Source organism: Salvia hispanica, chromosome 3 (assembly GCF_023119035.1).
Source record: "Salvia hispanica cultivar TCC Black 2014 chromosome 3, UniMelb_Shisp_WGS_1.0, whole genome shotgun sequence".
Taxonomy (NCBI): domain Eukaryota; kingdom Viridiplantae; phylum Streptophyta; class Magnoliopsida; order Lamiales; family Lamiaceae; genus Salvia; species Salvia hispanica.
Genome location: NC_062967.1, coordinates 52313643 through 52329805, shown reverse-complemented (window position 1 = coordinate 52329805; position 16163 = coordinate 52313643). Strand labels below are relative to the sequence as shown.

Genomic DNA, 16163 nt, shown 5'->3' with positions numbered 1-16163 from the left:
CAACTCAATCCTAGATAGATAATCATGAGATAGTTAGTCATAGTTAACTCCCTCCAACTAAAATAATCTCACAATTCATTTCAAGATTATATCTTGGTACTATTTTATTTAGGAAACCGAACACCTAAGAGTATGCATTTTTAGTTGAGCATATGTTTTAATTCGCAATTGGAAAAGTAAGAGAGGGGTTGAAAGAATAAGGAATTGAAGACTTATTGGTGGAGAATGGATTCGTCCTCATTATAGAATTCTTTTTTTCTAAAATTAAAAAATACATACTCTTGTAGGATGGACTAAAAAGAAAATAGTACATACTCTTATGAGATGGAGGGAGCAATAAAGTAAAAGAAAGGAAAAAGAGAAAATAAAGTAAGAATGAGAAAATGCGTTACTACTTTTTACTCAACTACCATGAAACGTCCTAAAATATAAAAAAATGATCAAAATAACACGAAACGGATGTAGTACTATTGAACTTTTGTCTCTCACGAGAATATATTTTTTAAGGCCAGTAAATTGTGCGAATTGTGTTGTTATCGAGTCAGCTTATAGCAACCAACCCTATTAAGAAAATCCCAAATCTGAAAATGAACTCGACCTGCTACATTTAAATTCGAACACAACTCACACATGACACAAACCACTTGTCAAGACCCAACTTTGCTAATTATAACAAGGTTCGATATACCTAAGACAACATTATTTGGATAGATAAATATTATCTCAACTATACTTCATATTTTTAATCCACATTTGTATGTAGGATAGAAAAGTTCACCTCGTATGCTTCCGAACTCCGTAAAACAATATTAACTCACTTGGACTTAAATTCCTTGCAATGAACATTGTCCAATAAAAGATAATAAACTATTTAGCTTCAAGGAAATAACAATAGCGGATGATATGCTCTTAGGATATGCATCATATTTTCCTTCCCTCTTTCATAACTCATTCACTTTAATTAAACCCAAAGATTTAATTATTGACATTATTTAATCAAGAGATTAATTAACTCGATAAATTCAAGTATTTTAACTTGAATAAAATTTGCAAGATCTCGATAATATTAATTCAAGGGAACTTTAGCCCAAGTAATTAATTCATTCAATTCAAACTTAATTGTAGCTATAGTTATTATCTTGGTCTAATTAAATTATACTGTCCAGTCCACGAGCACATTAAAAGATTTGGGCTTTGTTACTTTAATTACTATAATAGGCCTAAACAATTATATGCTTGAAATGGCCCGACGACAAAGGAACTAAAATATTAGTCCAAGTACTTAAATAAGTCAACATAGGCTTCCATCCTCAGAACTATACGCGACATCTGCTCAACATTTTTTTCTAACTCTCTCTCTCTCCTTTTTTTTTTCTTTTTTCGCCAAACAAGATATAGCCCCGGATTTCTTCACCATCGAGAGTCCAAATAATATCCGATCGTCCCGAAATCTTAACCGAAGGAAGAAGACTCATAAAGCATCATTCTTATCGAAGGAGATCAAATTTTAACGGTTAGATCTTCCAGTAATAATTTCGGAAGTGGCTGACGTTTTCTACAGTACCAGCGTTGGTTTTGTACACGATCTGAGGTTCAAACATTGTCTGATCGTTCTGAAATTTTAAAGGAAGGTAAACAACTCTCCTAACTTCACTTTGACCGAAGGTGCTTATCTTCCAAGAGAAAAAATGACTATCTATGTCCTACAAAATCTAATTAAAACCAATCAGATTCAAGTTTCCGTAATATGTGAAAAGAACTTTCATATAATTACCCAATATTATTGGATTTAATGAAAAAATTCTTTCTACCGTAAAAAGAAAATTTTAATTATGACATGTAGACATAAGCGATAATAGGGCAACATGGGCTTTCTTTTTTCAATACGTGCATAAGATACACCAAATGCTCAAACCCCCGGCTAGAGGCGAGCAGAGAGAGAGAAAACAAACACAAAGAAAACAAAACAACAAACCACAGTCACTTGGAGCACTACGCACACCAAGCAAAGACAGTGGAGACAAAGAAACAACTCCTAGCCAACCTTACACTAGCACAAACACCACAACCCACAACAACCGCAAACCACTTGTAAAAAAGGAAAAGGAAGAAAACTAACCCCATGTGGACATCGTAGTCTAGCTCTCAATGCGCCTTCCACTCCGTGCCACTCTCTGTGAGAAAATGAAATTTCTTTTCCATGCACTCTTCGGTTCAACCCATCCTCTGATGCTGTGTAGATTGTCCCATTACATGTTTGGGAGAGAATGGAAAGTCCCAATACCATCCGCGTATCCACGGACCAAGCCGCCAGAAGAGCCTCGCCTTGCGAAATCCCAATTAGGCTTGAAATCATGAAACACGACCTTGTTTCTTATATCCCAAATAGACCACGAGACAACAAAGAACATTGACATCCACAATTTCTATCAAACTGTCGGAATGGAGCCCCCATCCAAGAAAGATAGCACATTCTTGGTTCCTTAGGTAGACAGGTGGATAAGTTCCACCTTTCGCAGCAAAAAAACCAAAAGATGCTACTGAGCTTACAACTGAAGAAAAGGTGCTCAATGGTTTCCGCTTCATCCTTGCATAATGCGCAATGATCATCTTCGATTTTGTTAGCTCTATATCTGAAAAGTCTCTCCCTGGTATTCAGCCTACCTTGAAGAATGAACCACGTATGAAGTTGTGCCCTTGGAGGGGCGAGGTTCCTCCATGCAAGTCGCCCCTGCTCGCTCAAAAGATTCACACACTCCATAAGCATGGTAACCTGCAAAACTAAGTTACAGACCGAGAATGAAACTGACTTGTCGTATGACCACACTTTCACATCTCTCGTATTTTCCTTCAACCTTATGTGATTCACAAATCCAATGAAGAATCCATCTCCACTCTCCATTAATCCATTCTCTCATTTTTTTCAATTCTATAATGACAACATAACATTTTCTTATAAAAATAGATATTTTTGGAACGATACAAGTTTTAATATATATGATTGTTATTGTTTTAATTTATGTTCTATTGTTTTATATTCATTTCATAATTTTCGACTCAAAATGTACAATATTCAATAAAATCGACGTAATAATATTTAATTAGTCGAGTGAAAACACTAATTAATTAAGTATATTTGCAAATAGTATTTATAGTTTATAATACTCCGTATATAATTTCATTATTATTCCATTCAACAATGAAATAGTTGGTTTTGAATAACTATTATGGTTTTAGTTTATTTTTTATTATAAATAAATCAAAATAATCATACTTAATTAGTTGGATGATTAAATATTGTGATGAATCCACTATTTAGTTTTGATCTAGCTACAGTTATGCAGCTTTAAGATACATAAAGCATACTTTCCTAAATCTGTAGTTATTTAATTAAGAAATTTAATCTATGTGCTATACTATAAACTAATTAATCATCATGAATGTATTAAAATTTTCAATTTTATACAGTGAAAGATAGTTGTATACATGGAAAATTACCCCAAATTAAAACGATTATAAAAAAAATCGACGCGTAGTAATTAATCCAACTGTAATGTTTCCTAATGCTAACTTTACATCTATAAATAAACCCTAAAACATCACCCATTTCCCCCAAAATTTTCCAATTGAATTTGCTGAAACATGGAGCGCAGCGTGATGTTCAAAGTGACATCCCAACACGGTCTCTGCCGCACCAATCTCCCTCATCACCAGATCCGATTCTACCTCTTCTTCCGCACCCAATACCACCACATTCGGTACTCCGCAACCGCCGCAATTCTACACCCTACTCCTACCGCCGAAAATCACCCGGACATCGAGACCGTCTTCGCCGCCGTCCGCGGCAACCTGTCGTACGACTTCGTGGAGGAGGCGCTCGGAGAGGAGCTCCGCGAGCGCCTCCGCGGCCACGAGATCGGCCGCGCGATCAGGTTCGCGTGGCGGCACGTGCGGAGGGTTTTCCAGCAGCGGCGGGCGGAGGAGATCGGAGCGTTCTTCCGGTTGGACGTGGACATGGAGATACGGGTCGGGATCTGGAACGACAGGCCGGCGGCTCCGGCGGCGCTGCGGCGGCTGGTGAAGTGCAACGATGAGGAGGATCTCGGGTGGTGCTGCATCTGCTTGGATGATGAGTTGGATGCTGACGTGGATGAGAAGCTGAAGATGCCGTGCTGTTGGAATGTGTTTCACACCGAGTGCATTCAGGGCTGGCTCGGGAAGAGTCATTACTGTCCGCTTTGCCAGTTCGAGATGCCCACGGCCACGGCCGACTAGGGCGAGGCGGTCGAGGAGCTTAAGCCTCTACCATTAAAATTTATCAAAAAATTATATTAAAGATTATAATTGCAGTTATGAATTTTGTGATTTTAAGTTGTTTTAATTTTGTTGAAATTTTATTATCTTTATCTCATGCGAACACCTAATGATTTCACAAATATGCGAACAAAGTTGATATGACTAACGAATTATATATTCAATTTGATTTAAATATATTAAAAAGTGTTATTGAAATATTTAATTTCATAATATTTATAAAAATTAAAATTTGATTAGCTCCTTTTCTTAATTTAAATAAATTAATAAAATAACAAATCAAACTTTAAATTTTATAAATTTTATAAAATAATAATTTTTTAATATATTAGAATCAAACTATACATATAAATTAAAACTAGCAAGTGTGTCAAACAAGAGTTAAACAAGAGTTGTACTCTTGGTATAATTAATTAATGGGTGCAACGACATTATGTGAAAACAGAAAACCATATTTGTTTGTCTTTTCGGGGTGGCCATACTGGCGTATCAAAACTACTTAAACCAATTAATTTAATTCAATCCTAATAAAACAGAAACTAATTAATTTAATTCAACCGTAATTGAACGGGAGAATGCTGATTTTATATTCAACGAGGTTTCATATTAAGATGAATTCACATTTTGAAGAAGTACTACTCCCTTCTGTTCTATAATAGATGACATATTTAGATAATGGCATGGGATTTTACGAGATATTTCCTCTGCCCCAAAGAAGATAACCTTTACTTTAGATAATACGAGATTTTACATAACTTTATTTTGTGTGTTAAATGGAGAAAGTAAAGTAAGAAAGAGGGAATAAAGTGAAAATAAAGATATTTTTACTTTTAGTAATGAGTCATCTAACTTAAAAGAAAAGTGACCATCTTCATTGAGACAGAGGAAGTACTATTAGTTTTATAATAAAAAGTGAAATGTGACAAATTTTATGAAACATTCAGAAATGGAAAAATGTGACAAACTTTTTAGGATAGATGAAGTATTCATTAGTCGATTTTATATTCCACCATAGCGGCTTGTCATGACTATAGCGGCTTGTCATGACTTTATAATAGCCAACGAATAAGAAATCGTCTAGATTTAAGAATGAATGCAGGAAGATTCAAATATATAGATATACTTTAGGTGATCATTTCCATTCTTGAACATAACTAGTTCGGGAGGCTAGTAATTGTCATCCACTGACTAAGAGCATTGAGTTACTACTAAAATTGTCATAAGTAGGAATAGTGCACGTTATTGGACCAAATTATACTACTATTTAACTTTTGTCTCTCACGAGAATGTATCGTTTTAGGCGGATAAATCGTGCGAATTGAGTTGTTATCGAATCAGCTTATAACAACCAATCGGTTAAGAAAACCCTAAATCCAAACATGAACTCTACCTGCTATATTCAAATCCAAACACAAGTTAGCGATACAATCAGATTTATGTTAACATGACGTGATAATAAGGCAACAATACGAACCCTGATACAATAATGGCATGAATCTGATACAATAACTTAATTTAAACTCTAATGAAGTAATAAAAGAGAAAATAAGAAATTATAATAATAATGTTAATTATTAATGGGTTATCTGAACCCGACCTAAACTCATTCCAAAATTATTGTGTCTTTTTTTTTGTTTGATTATAGGTGTACCGCGGAATCCGACTAATCATGCTCGATTGGAGTTACGGATAAAGGCCGAAAGTCTCCTAGTGAGTGGCGGGATTTGAACCTAAGACCTCAAGATCACCACAGTTCCGTGCTGTCAACTGCGCTACAACCCATTGATAAATTATCGTGTCATTATCCAATCGACCTAATATAAAATTTGACTATCTATGTCCTACAAAATCTAATTAAAATCAATCAGATTCAAGTTTCCATAATATGTGAAAAGAACTTTTATATAATTACCTAATACCATTGGATTTAATGAAAAACTCTTTTGTATTGTAAAAAGAAAATTTTAGTTATGACTTACAGAGATCAGCGATAAGAGGGCGAAATGGGCTAACTAAAAAGTAAATGAAGTATTTTTAGTGAGCAACAGGTTCTGCCTTATTAAATAGAAAAAAATATCAAAAATAGAAATGAACTATTGTACGCACGAAAATAAAAATAGTGCCTGTTTTTGGAAATATGGGAGTGTTACTGCAATACAATTTGGATTTGGTTCTATTTATTACTTTATTCGTTCGTGAAATATTGTCCAGTTTTGTTATTTCGGTCCGTCCGCTAAATGTTATTCCATTTTTTTTCCTATTTATGGTAAATGGACCCACATTACATTAACTCATTACACTCACATTCTATTATAAAACTAATATTCCCTCCGTCCCGCTTTAGCAGTCCCATTGACTTTTCTGCACTCGTTTTGTAAAAATGATAATAAATAGTTAAAGTGGAGAAATAATAAAGTAAAAAAGAGAATAATGTAGATAAGACTCTTCTCTATGTTATTCTCTTTTTTACTTTATTATTTCTCCACTTTAATTATTTATTATCTTTTTTACAAAATGAGTGCAGAAAAGTCAATGGGACTGCTAAAGCGGGACGGAGGGAGTATATAAATGTGAGACCTACATTTCACTTACTTTTTCAACCCATTTTTCTTCACATTTCATAAAATTCGCACCGAGTCATATCCGGACAATGAGGGAGTATAATGTGAATCACTTGGGTTGAATATATTTTCCTAGCATATACTAGTTGGAACTCATGTGTTATTTTTAGCCTATGATCATATCATCATTACTCGTTGCAATAAAAAATGGGATCATTAATCCCAACCATGAAAACACATGAAATCATAAATATATATAGTAGTAGTACTAGTCTTCCCATATATAGTTTGTTGATCCGAATACATTGGAAGACTCCTTCCTCAAAATCATTCCCTTCCAAACATTACTTCATTTCCTATTCTCGTATGTTTTTCCCAAGTCACGTGTATTACTTCACTATCCCACACGTAATGTAAACATTCCTATGTGCATTTAGAATGGAACATATTAATTGATGGTAACATAAAAACACCCAAAATCCAAATTCATTCTCCCAAACTTCCCTCATTCTCCAAGTCATATGGCATCCCCATCTCGCTGATCCATGGAGGACCCCACCGCGCCGCCGCCGCCGCCGCCGCTGATCTCGCTCCTGCAGCCCTCGGGCAAGAAGAAAAGCAAGCCCGGCCGAGTCCTCCGCGTCTTCCGCAACGTCTTCCGCTCGTTCCCAATCATCGTCCCCGCGTGCCGCTTCCCGGCCCTGGGGCCGGGGAGCGGCGCGGGGCTCCCGGACCTGCGGATCACGGGCGGGAGCCGCGTGACGGGGACGCTGTTCGGGTACCGGAAGGGGCGCGTGGTCTTCTCCATCCAGGAGAACCCGCAGACGCTGCCGACGGCGGTGGTGGAGCTGGCGATGCAGACGCAGGCGCTGCAGAGGGAGATGGGGGCCGGGATGGTGAGGATCGCGCTGGAGTGCGAGAAGCGGACGAGAGCGGACGAGGACGAGCTGCTGGAGGAGCCGCTGTGGACGATGTTCTGCAACGGGAAGAAGAGCGGTTATGCCGTTAAGAGGGAGGCCGCGGATGAGGACCTCCAGGTGATGGAGCTCCTCAGGGCGGTCTCCATGGGGGCCGGGGTCCTGCCGGGCCGCTCCCAGGAGGAGGGGCCCGACGGGGAGATGGCCTACATGAGGGCCCATTTCGAACGGGTTGTTGGGTCCAAGGACTCGGAGACGCTGTACATGGTCAGCCCGGATGGGAATACGGGGCCCGAGCTTAGTATCTTCTTTGTCAGGCTTGGATGATCATGATCTATACATATACATTGCATACCAATTCATCAATAATTCATTAATGTGTATAGTTTGGTATCTTAAGGTTAATTATTCTTTATATACTACCTTTAAATATCTTTACACTTTTTTGTTTTTTACTTTACTTTTTTTGGAACTCAAAATAGTAGGATTTTGAAATTCAAGAAAATAAAATTTTATCTAATCAATAAGACGTACACGTTTTCCTTTTATTTCCCATTCATGCAAGATGAAATTAATTAATTTTCGGAATACCGAATTTTACATATATCTATAATTAGGTAAATGGTATATTAAGAGACACTTCTTAATGAAAAAACATACTCGTAATAATAAAAATTGATTTTTTGTAAGGCAATTTCTACTTCTTTGTTTATGGTAGTGGGCCTCTCCGAGCTATGTTTTGAGCTTAGCCTTCTTATGATCATCTTAATTCCGATTGATACTAGGACTACATAAATAGTGTATGATCATGAGAAGAGTCCACAACTTCTAACGTTACAATTCGAAACATTTTCTTTAATTGTCACACTTCATCAAATGTCATGCTATATGAAATCGTTTATGGCATCAGTTTTGGTATTAATTAATTAAGTACTCTTAAATATATGTCATATATAAATTCGTCATATTTAAATATTGCTACTTCAACCATTGTCATATATCAAATAAATTGTGGCGTCATTCCTCGTATTTTATGATACCACGGAATAGTAGTAGCATCCTATACGATATAGGATTTGCACTTTAAACTCTGCTCATGAGATATATTTAACGTATGGTTATACTCCCTCCGTTCCAAGATAAGTGACTAGTATTCCTTTTTAGGGTGTCCCACTATAAGTGACCTATTTCCATTTTTAGCAAAAAGTCATCTCTCTTACTTTATTCTCCACCTACTTTATTCTCTCTTCTCTCCTCTACTTTTCTCTCTCTCATACTTTACTATCTCCACTTTAACTTATTTAAATACCATTCCTTAAACCCGGTGCCCAAAAGAAGTAGGTCACTTATCTTGGGACCGAGGGAGTATATAAATATCATACATGTGAATAAAAGATCATATAACAATCAAAAAGCTGTTGTCACATATATCCATAGTTACAAATTAAAAAGAGAGACATAGTAAATGATCTATTAATAACCCACTTCATACATCTTTGTGTCTACATATGAACCACACAGATATCTACTCATGTTAAATGGACAAGGGCCTCACACACTAACTCTATAACATGATATATAAAGATGCTCAAAATTTAACTTATGTATTCTTTTATTAACTACTCTCTTACCCTAATTACTTCCATCTATACCCAAATAGCATTGGCCTTGATGAGCAAGGGCTTGAGCTTGCCTCTAATTTTGAGGCTCATGACCTCATTCGAGCCACCTACGAACTCCTTGTTTATGAACACAGCCGGCACGCTGGGATTGCACCCCAATGCCACCAATTCCTTTTCCATTTTTTCCCCCTCATCCATCCGGTCGAGCTCATAAACCCTAGGGTTCGCCCCGTAGCCACGTATCAACGTATCAATCGTATGCGACATGCAGCAATTGCTCTTGCTGAATATCACCACTGGACTTTCACTTCCCAACTTAACAATGGTATCCATTTCTTGCAAAATAACACCTTTTATAATGTATTTGAAGTTTGATTTGAAGTTGAGCTACATTTGATGTTGCTTAGGGTGCTATATATATAGAGGAAGAGATAAAGATTTAAAAAGTTGATGTCCAATCCAGAGAATTCATGAAATATGCTGCGATTTTTCCCTTTGATATCTTTACATGATAAAGTTGGATTTGTTTTGAGATAGCACATGAGATAAAATTTCCTTTTTCCTATTCTTTGGAATATTTTATCACTTTTTCTGCTTTTGTTATTGATTACGACACGTGTCCTTAATATTGAACAAGACCCTCTCGTTGAGAATAATGTTTTTATGTCTTGTCCCAAAATTGCATTATGATTAGGAAAAAATAAGTTGTGAAAAATGTCATTAGCTTTGGAATAGAATTAAATTCTTATAATTCATGTTTCTAGGTTTTAAACGTACATGCTATGTATGCTGCATTCCATTAATAAACTATATGCATTAATATATTTAATTGGGATCGTTCATGAGTTTTTTTAGCGGTGATATATCATGAATTTATTACTTTATCTGTTCATGAAATAATGACTTAGTTTTCTATTTTGGGACGTCTGCAATTTACAAATTTTTTTTTTTCAATTTTTAGCAAATAGTGAACTCACATTCTACTAAATCACTATTTATAAAATTAATACTCCACTGTATAAAAATAGAATGCGTTCCACTAATCTTTTCATAAAGTTAAACATTTTTATAATATCTCATATTGAATCAAAACGAGTCTTTAAATCATAAACCATGTATTATCATAATATTTAATTTAATTTTGCGATCACTGAACAAAACAATAGACGCAACAAGTGTACTAGAACATATTAACCAAAATAAAAGTCCACCACACTGGGGAATAAACCTTTAATTACAAAATACATATGTAGCTGAATTGAACACAACTTGATAGTATCAAATCCAATATCCGCAATAACATCCGAACTCAACATCAAAACGTCTTGATATCGAACAATACCAGCTGATACTGCCAATTTTTCAATGGATACAATACATTAATTAACTACTCCCTCCGTCCCTAATAATTCATCACCATTTGACCGAGCACGGGTTTTAAGAAACGTGATAGAAAGTGAGTTAAAAAAATTAGTGGCATGTGGGTCCTACTTTTATATATTAGTTTTATAATAAAATGTGAGTGTAAAAGAGTTAGTGGAATGTAGGGTCCACTACCAAAAATGGTAAAAGTGATAGGTGACAAATTTTTAGGGACGAACGAAAAAAAAATATGTGACAAATTTTCAGGGACAGATGGAGTACAACAAAACAAAAAACCCATTAAGGACTTTTTTTAATACAATTAAACATATTAATTTGTGTTTCCAAATATATCATCAATACTTTAAAAAATATCGTTATTGTTGATGACCCAACTAAAATTAGAGGACACAAATGAAAACGTCCAAAAAAAAAAAAAGATTAAATTAATTTGTCTTTAATTTAGTGATGCTTTTTTTGCATCATATGATATTAATTTAAAAAAATTTCAATGAAAATAATTGCGTCTTAATTCTTGTATTCTTAAAGATTAAGTTTTTTAAGTTTTTTTTAGTGAATATACTACTACTATATATTTGATTTAAATTTAATAGATACTTATATCCCTTATCATTCGATACTAAGAAGCAACTACAAAAGTAAAAACAAACAGATCGAAAAAGTGTGCTGCTAAGGTTTATCTTATTTTGTTGACATCCAATGAAATTTATACTCGAATAAACACAGAAAATTCGGAAAATGAAATGACTCTCATTATATTCTTTCAAATATGACTCTTGGCAAATCGAAAAACAAGAAATAGCATTTCCGTGCGTACGTACTTTATACTACTAATATGACTCTTTCAAATTTTCCAAATTAGTTTTGTGATACCAATATTTATTTTTACTTCAAATGCATGTGTAGTTTATATAACACATTCATAATTGTTTTAGCTTTTTTTATTTGAGTAGTTCATTATTTTCGTGAAATGTTAACGCAAATGAATTTTTTTTTATTGTTACTATTTTTAAAAAAAAAATTATGTGTGAGATCATCTCAAACAAATTTCCTTGACCTTTGGGGTTGTGAAGAGACATATGCGATGAAAGAGATATATTCCCTTGTACGGAATTTATAAAATCAATTGACAGCATATCTTCTTACCTTCAAGAATTGGACGGCAAATTTGCAAGATATGAAGAATTTTCCAACAAGATTCGATTCCATCGACATTTCAACCACCAAACAGAAGATACACGAAACCGGGTGCGGGTCGGGTCAGTTCAGACACGCGTGATCCGACAAAACTGTAGTTGGATCATATGATATTTACATTAGCCAAATTTTTTGCCTTTGATAAAAAAAAACTCATGCATATATATGGCTGAATTCACTCAGCCAGCCTTCTCAATTGCTTCAATGCATTCAATAACCGTTGCGTTTTTCGACATTGCTGCCATCAGAGCTTCATGCAGAGCTCCATTGTTTTTTATCAATGACGCAGCAAACAAAACCTGCACAATATTCATATAATTAAATCTACTCAAGAGAGAAATTCAATGGGAAATTATAACGTATATGTTATAAAGTGTCGATGAAGAGGGGACATTACCGCCCATCGGGTGAGGTTTTGCTGTTGATCTCGGCTCAGCGGTGGTTTAGTCCTGTTTATAAATCTCTGCCGGAGCAAAAACCAAAAAACAGACCATTGAAAATGCGTTAGGTAGATTTTGGCGTAGTGTGATTCGTTTGTATCTTTTGTTTTGTGTGGTGGTGTCGAACCTGCAGGGAGAAAAGATCAGCTGACTGTCCGACCACTTTGTCGTATTGCAGACCTTCTGCAGCCAGTCCGGCCATTGCTACTACGGCCAACCTTAAGAGGAGTGGAACAAAATGTAGATTCTTGTCAAGTTTTAAACATGATAGGTTTGAGAAATAAGACATCAGAAATGAGTAGAGGAATGTAGAAAATAGGTTACCTGTCTAGTTCCTTGGCATCGAGCTGTCCACTGTAAATGAGCTTTTCAAGCTTCTCATTGATGAGATTGACATTCTCTTTCCCGATGTCCAGAGAATACCCGAGGATGGGAAGACCGAGTAAGTATGCAACTGCACATACGAAAGCCCGTCTTAAATCGATGAAGTCACAGCTGAACTCATAAATGCGAATGCTGTCAATGTCTCTGTATGTTTGTGTGTCGTGTCTACGAATTTTTGGATTCAGCAAAATGTTTGTTACCTAAGAAATGAGCTGCTTCATGTCTAGCAATCCTCTCCTTGTAATCTGGGAAGAACGAAGAAAATCCTCCGATTGCAGCCTGAAGCAGCCTATGTAAACACGACGAAGATGAAAGTAAAGACTTGGCAAAACCTTTCGCAAAGCTTCTTCATTTCACAGTTTAATATGATCTGTATAATCTTGTGAAATAGCAAGATGTTCGACTACCTACCCCGGGGAGATACTCCCTATCGCAAGAACTACCAAAGAAATGCTCCCGACCAAGTATGGCACAAAGAAGCCCCAATCCTAAGAATCAAGTGAGTCAGTTGCATACCAAAAATGTCAACAAACCTCAAAGTTATGATTAAAATGTTTAATCTCCTACGCATATGATCAGCAGATCATGCCATACCCGAGAAACACAAACGAAAAATGAACAAAAATATTAGTTGTATGGGAAGGTTAGTAGAAGCTACCCCAGGAAGCTGGCCAGCAAGAATACCCAAAAATCCAGTTGTACCAACGACAGTAAAGAGAAAAGCCGCCTGCATCACTGAACAAAATCAACTCAAGATACATGTAGAAAGTCCATTCCGAGCTTTGATAATTGAGACAGAAACCAATTAAATGGTTATACTTCAAAAAACAGAACAAGGCACAAGTTCCATTGAACTTACGTCGTTTCTGGTGCTAGGTATGGCAAGATTTTCTGCATTCTTCAGTCCTAAAGTTGTCAACTCGCGCAGAGATGTCTATAATGAAAATGTTAAGCCGGTAAAACTCTTGTCCATGATATGAACATTAACAATGCCATCAATAGTCCGACCATCAATTTGCTCGTCCCTATGCTATTTTTAAGCAGGAAAATCAAAACCAATTAGTGAGGTTGGTGTTAGAGACTCACTGTACGACGCGATATATATGGCTGAGAACTCCATTTTTTGGCCCAACCGACTTCCCTCAACTGATCAAGTGCCTCTCTCACTCCATCACTATCTTTCTGCCATGAACCACACCATTATATTACAAAATATTCAATAAGCCATACATGTATAAACTCACACAGAAATTTTTCACCTTGGCCTTTCAATGTTGTTCTGTAAATGTTAGGAAGAGTATCATAAACACATTGCTCAATCATTGAAAACGAAAATCTGCCAGTACAATCAATCTCTATATGACTATTGATCCACAGATATTGATTTCATAATTTAATTAACATTTTTTATATCGCCTAAACAATAATTTTGTCCATTACCTTTCTACTAACCTATCATCAACTTTCAATTACTACTAATTTCAATCTACTAAGTTTGAATTCGAGTAATGTGTGTAAACGCTTGGCACTTAAACCTAGACGTAAAGGCAAAATGCTTTTCGAGAAATCAAAGAATTTGAAATTGGAGATTCCAGCAATCAACCAGCCCATACACAAATTGGAATCAGTGTGTGTTATCAAAAGGCAACAGAGAAGGAAAAGGAAAGGAACCTTAGCAATGGCGGATTCGAGAGAGGAAAAATCGATGCCAGGAGCAGTTGAGGAGGAAGCTCGGAATAGAAATCGACCGGATCTGGACAGCGATTCCGGATTGAATTTGTAGAGAGAGATTGCGAAGGATGAGAGAGAATGGGACATGGCTGCTGCTCTCTCTCTCTCTCTGTATCACTCAAATCAAATCCAGTTATACTAACAGATAAGCCTTGGCGCCAGTTTGCTGTACCGTTGGCGTAATTTACATCACTTCTATCAAATTCATATTTATCACATTAACTAAAAATTTAATTTTCATTCGTGTAATCCCTCCGTCCCATTTATTTTGGGCACAAATTTTTAGGTAAGTGTGTTTAGTGATTAAATGAACAGAGACTAAAATAGGAGTAAGTAATATAGAGATAGAAGGTAGGAGAAATAATAGAGTAATAGAAATATAAAATATTATTTTTTTGTCATAAAAAAATGTGACGTCCCAAAAAAGTTACGCATCACATAATAAGACGGAAAAAATATACTCCCTCTGTCCTAAGATATTAGATTCGTATATCATTTTGGGATGTCCTAACATATTTGAGTCATTTCTATTTATGGTAAAAATTTACTTTACTATCAACTCCACACCACGAAACACCACCTCCTATATTCCTGTGCTCAAAAGATGTGGGTTTAATATATTAGGATGGAGGGAGTATAAACAAACATAGATCTACATAACCGGGCTAGAAGCCCAATTTGCATGTGCATGTATATAAATCATTTCATGAAATCCTAGGGATTCATGGAGGATAGAGAAATTGTACTACAAAACATGACCACTTTATTGAGGCAAACGTGAAATAAGAATGACTGAACTGATATGGAAAACACAGAAACTATAGTTTCTTGAATAGTAAATATATAAATTATGATTAAGACAAAATGAAAAATGATGCATTACAATGTTTATAAGTGGTTTACAGACCTCGAGACTTAAGATGAAATAAAAAAAAATATTTTGGAATTTTTTAAAATTCCAAAGAATAATAAAATGATAGTTTCGCACCTTAGTATGTTTTATAAGTACTATGCCAATTTCAAATCATTCCAAAACAGCCAATGTTTTCGGCGTCGTCGGCATCATGTGCTGGGACGCATCAGTACTGCTCCCGTTTATTCAAGGAGGTGCAAAGAAACTTTTGCATTCTTGCTATCGTTGCTAATATATTCAATGGTGTCTTGCGAAAATAACTTTTGACGCCATGTAAGTTTTTCTCTCACAACACTCGCTCGATCGTTGACAATATTAGTTGTGGCAATGGAGTTGCTCGTAGATCTAACCAATAATGATCTTAGCACCCAAGATAAACATAGGCAACTTAGTAGCCTTGTTTTCATGTGTATGTTATGTAAATCATTTCATGAAATCTTTGGATTCTATGAAGACTAGAATAATTATACAATACATAACAACTTTGATAATGCAAAAGTGTCACAAGAATGACATAATAGATATGGCAAACACAAAAATCTTAGTTTCTTAATATTAACAATGTTCCACTTATTGAAAAAAAATATCCACTGTTTATAGGTGATTTGGAAATCCTAGAGGCTCAAAAGAAAATAAAACAAAATCACGAAATAATTTATAAGAAGTCTGAAAAATAACAAAATTATGATTTTTCCTTTTAA

At 35.6% G+C, this 16163-nt stretch overlaps 4 protein-coding genes across 4 annotated transcripts; 2 read left to right on the top strand and 2 right to left on the bottom strand.

The window, feature by feature from the left end:
• Window positions 1-3642: 3642 nt before the first annotated feature.
• On the top strand, window positions 3643-4303 carry LOC125210469. Its single transcript, XM_048110020.1, has one exon. The coding sequence runs from the start codon at window positions 3643-3645 to the stop codon at window positions 4273-4275; it is 633 nt and encodes a 210-aa protein (XP_047965977.1). The 3' UTR covers window positions 4276-4303.
• A 2946-nt stretch (window positions 4304-7249) lies between these two features.
• LOC125209925 (protein MIZU-KUSSEI 1) lies at window positions 7250-8232 on the top strand. Its single transcript, XM_048109502.1, has one exon. It carries the CDS (start codon window positions 7421-7423, stop codon window positions 8117-8119), a length of 699 nt encoding a protein of 232 aa, XP_047965459.1. The 5' UTR covers window positions 7250-7420; the 3' UTR covers window positions 8120-8232.
• A 961-nt stretch (window positions 8233-9193) lies between these two features.
• On the bottom strand, window positions 9194-9794 carry LOC125216371 (monothiol glutaredoxin-S1-like). The gene has a single exon (XM_048118062.1). It carries the CDS (start codon window positions 9745-9747, stop codon window positions 9439-9441), a length of 309 nt encoding a protein of 102 aa, XP_047974019.1. The 5' UTR covers window positions 9748-9794; the 3' UTR covers window positions 9194-9438.
• A 2181-nt stretch (window positions 9795-11975) lies between these two features.
• Window positions 11976-14683, bottom strand: LOC125212438. The gene is made up of 10 exons (XM_048112609.1): window positions 14490-14683; window positions 13905-14000; window positions 13678-13752; window positions 13477-13545; window positions 13230-13306; window positions 13019-13107; window positions 12759-12888; window positions 12562-12652; window positions 12392-12457; window positions 11976-12293 (listed from the first exon to the last, which is right to left on the bottom strand). The coding sequence occupies exons 1-10, from the start codon at window positions 14634-14636 to the stop codon at window positions 12174-12176; spliced, it is 960 nt and encodes a 319-aa protein (XP_047968566.1). The 5' UTR covers window positions 14637-14683; the 3' UTR covers window positions 11976-12173.
• Window positions 14684-16163: the final 1480 nt, after the last annotated feature.

What these genes read in the sequence shown, in the direction of transcription:
- LOC125210469 (XM_048110020.1), top strand. Translation starts at nt 3,643, where the DNA reads ATGGAGCGCAGCGTGATGTTCAAAGTGACATCCCAACACGGTCTCTGC.
- LOC125212438 (XM_048112609.1), bottom strand. Translation starts at nt 14,636, where the DNA reads ATGTCCCATTCTCTCTCATCCTTCGCAATCTCTCTCTACAAATTCAAT. An exon ending in TCGAATCCGCCATTGCTAAG is followed by an intron (nt 14,001 to 14,489) that starts GTTCCTTTCCTT and finishes GGTTCATGGCAG; the next exon opens with AAAGATAGTGATGGAGTGAG. An exon ending in GATGCCAAGGAACTAGACAG is followed by an intron (nt 12,653 to 12,758) that starts GTAACCTATTTT and finishes ACTCCTCTTAAG; the next exon opens with GTTGGCCGTAGTAGCAATGG.
- LOC125216371 (XM_048118062.1), bottom strand. Translation starts at nt 9,747, where the DNA reads ATGGATACCATTGTTAAGTTGGGAAGTGAAAGTCCAGTGGTGATATTC.
- LOC125209925 (XM_048109502.1), top strand. Translation starts at nt 7,421, where the DNA reads ATGGAGGACCCCACCGCGCCGCCGCCGCCGCCGCCGCTGATCTCGCTC.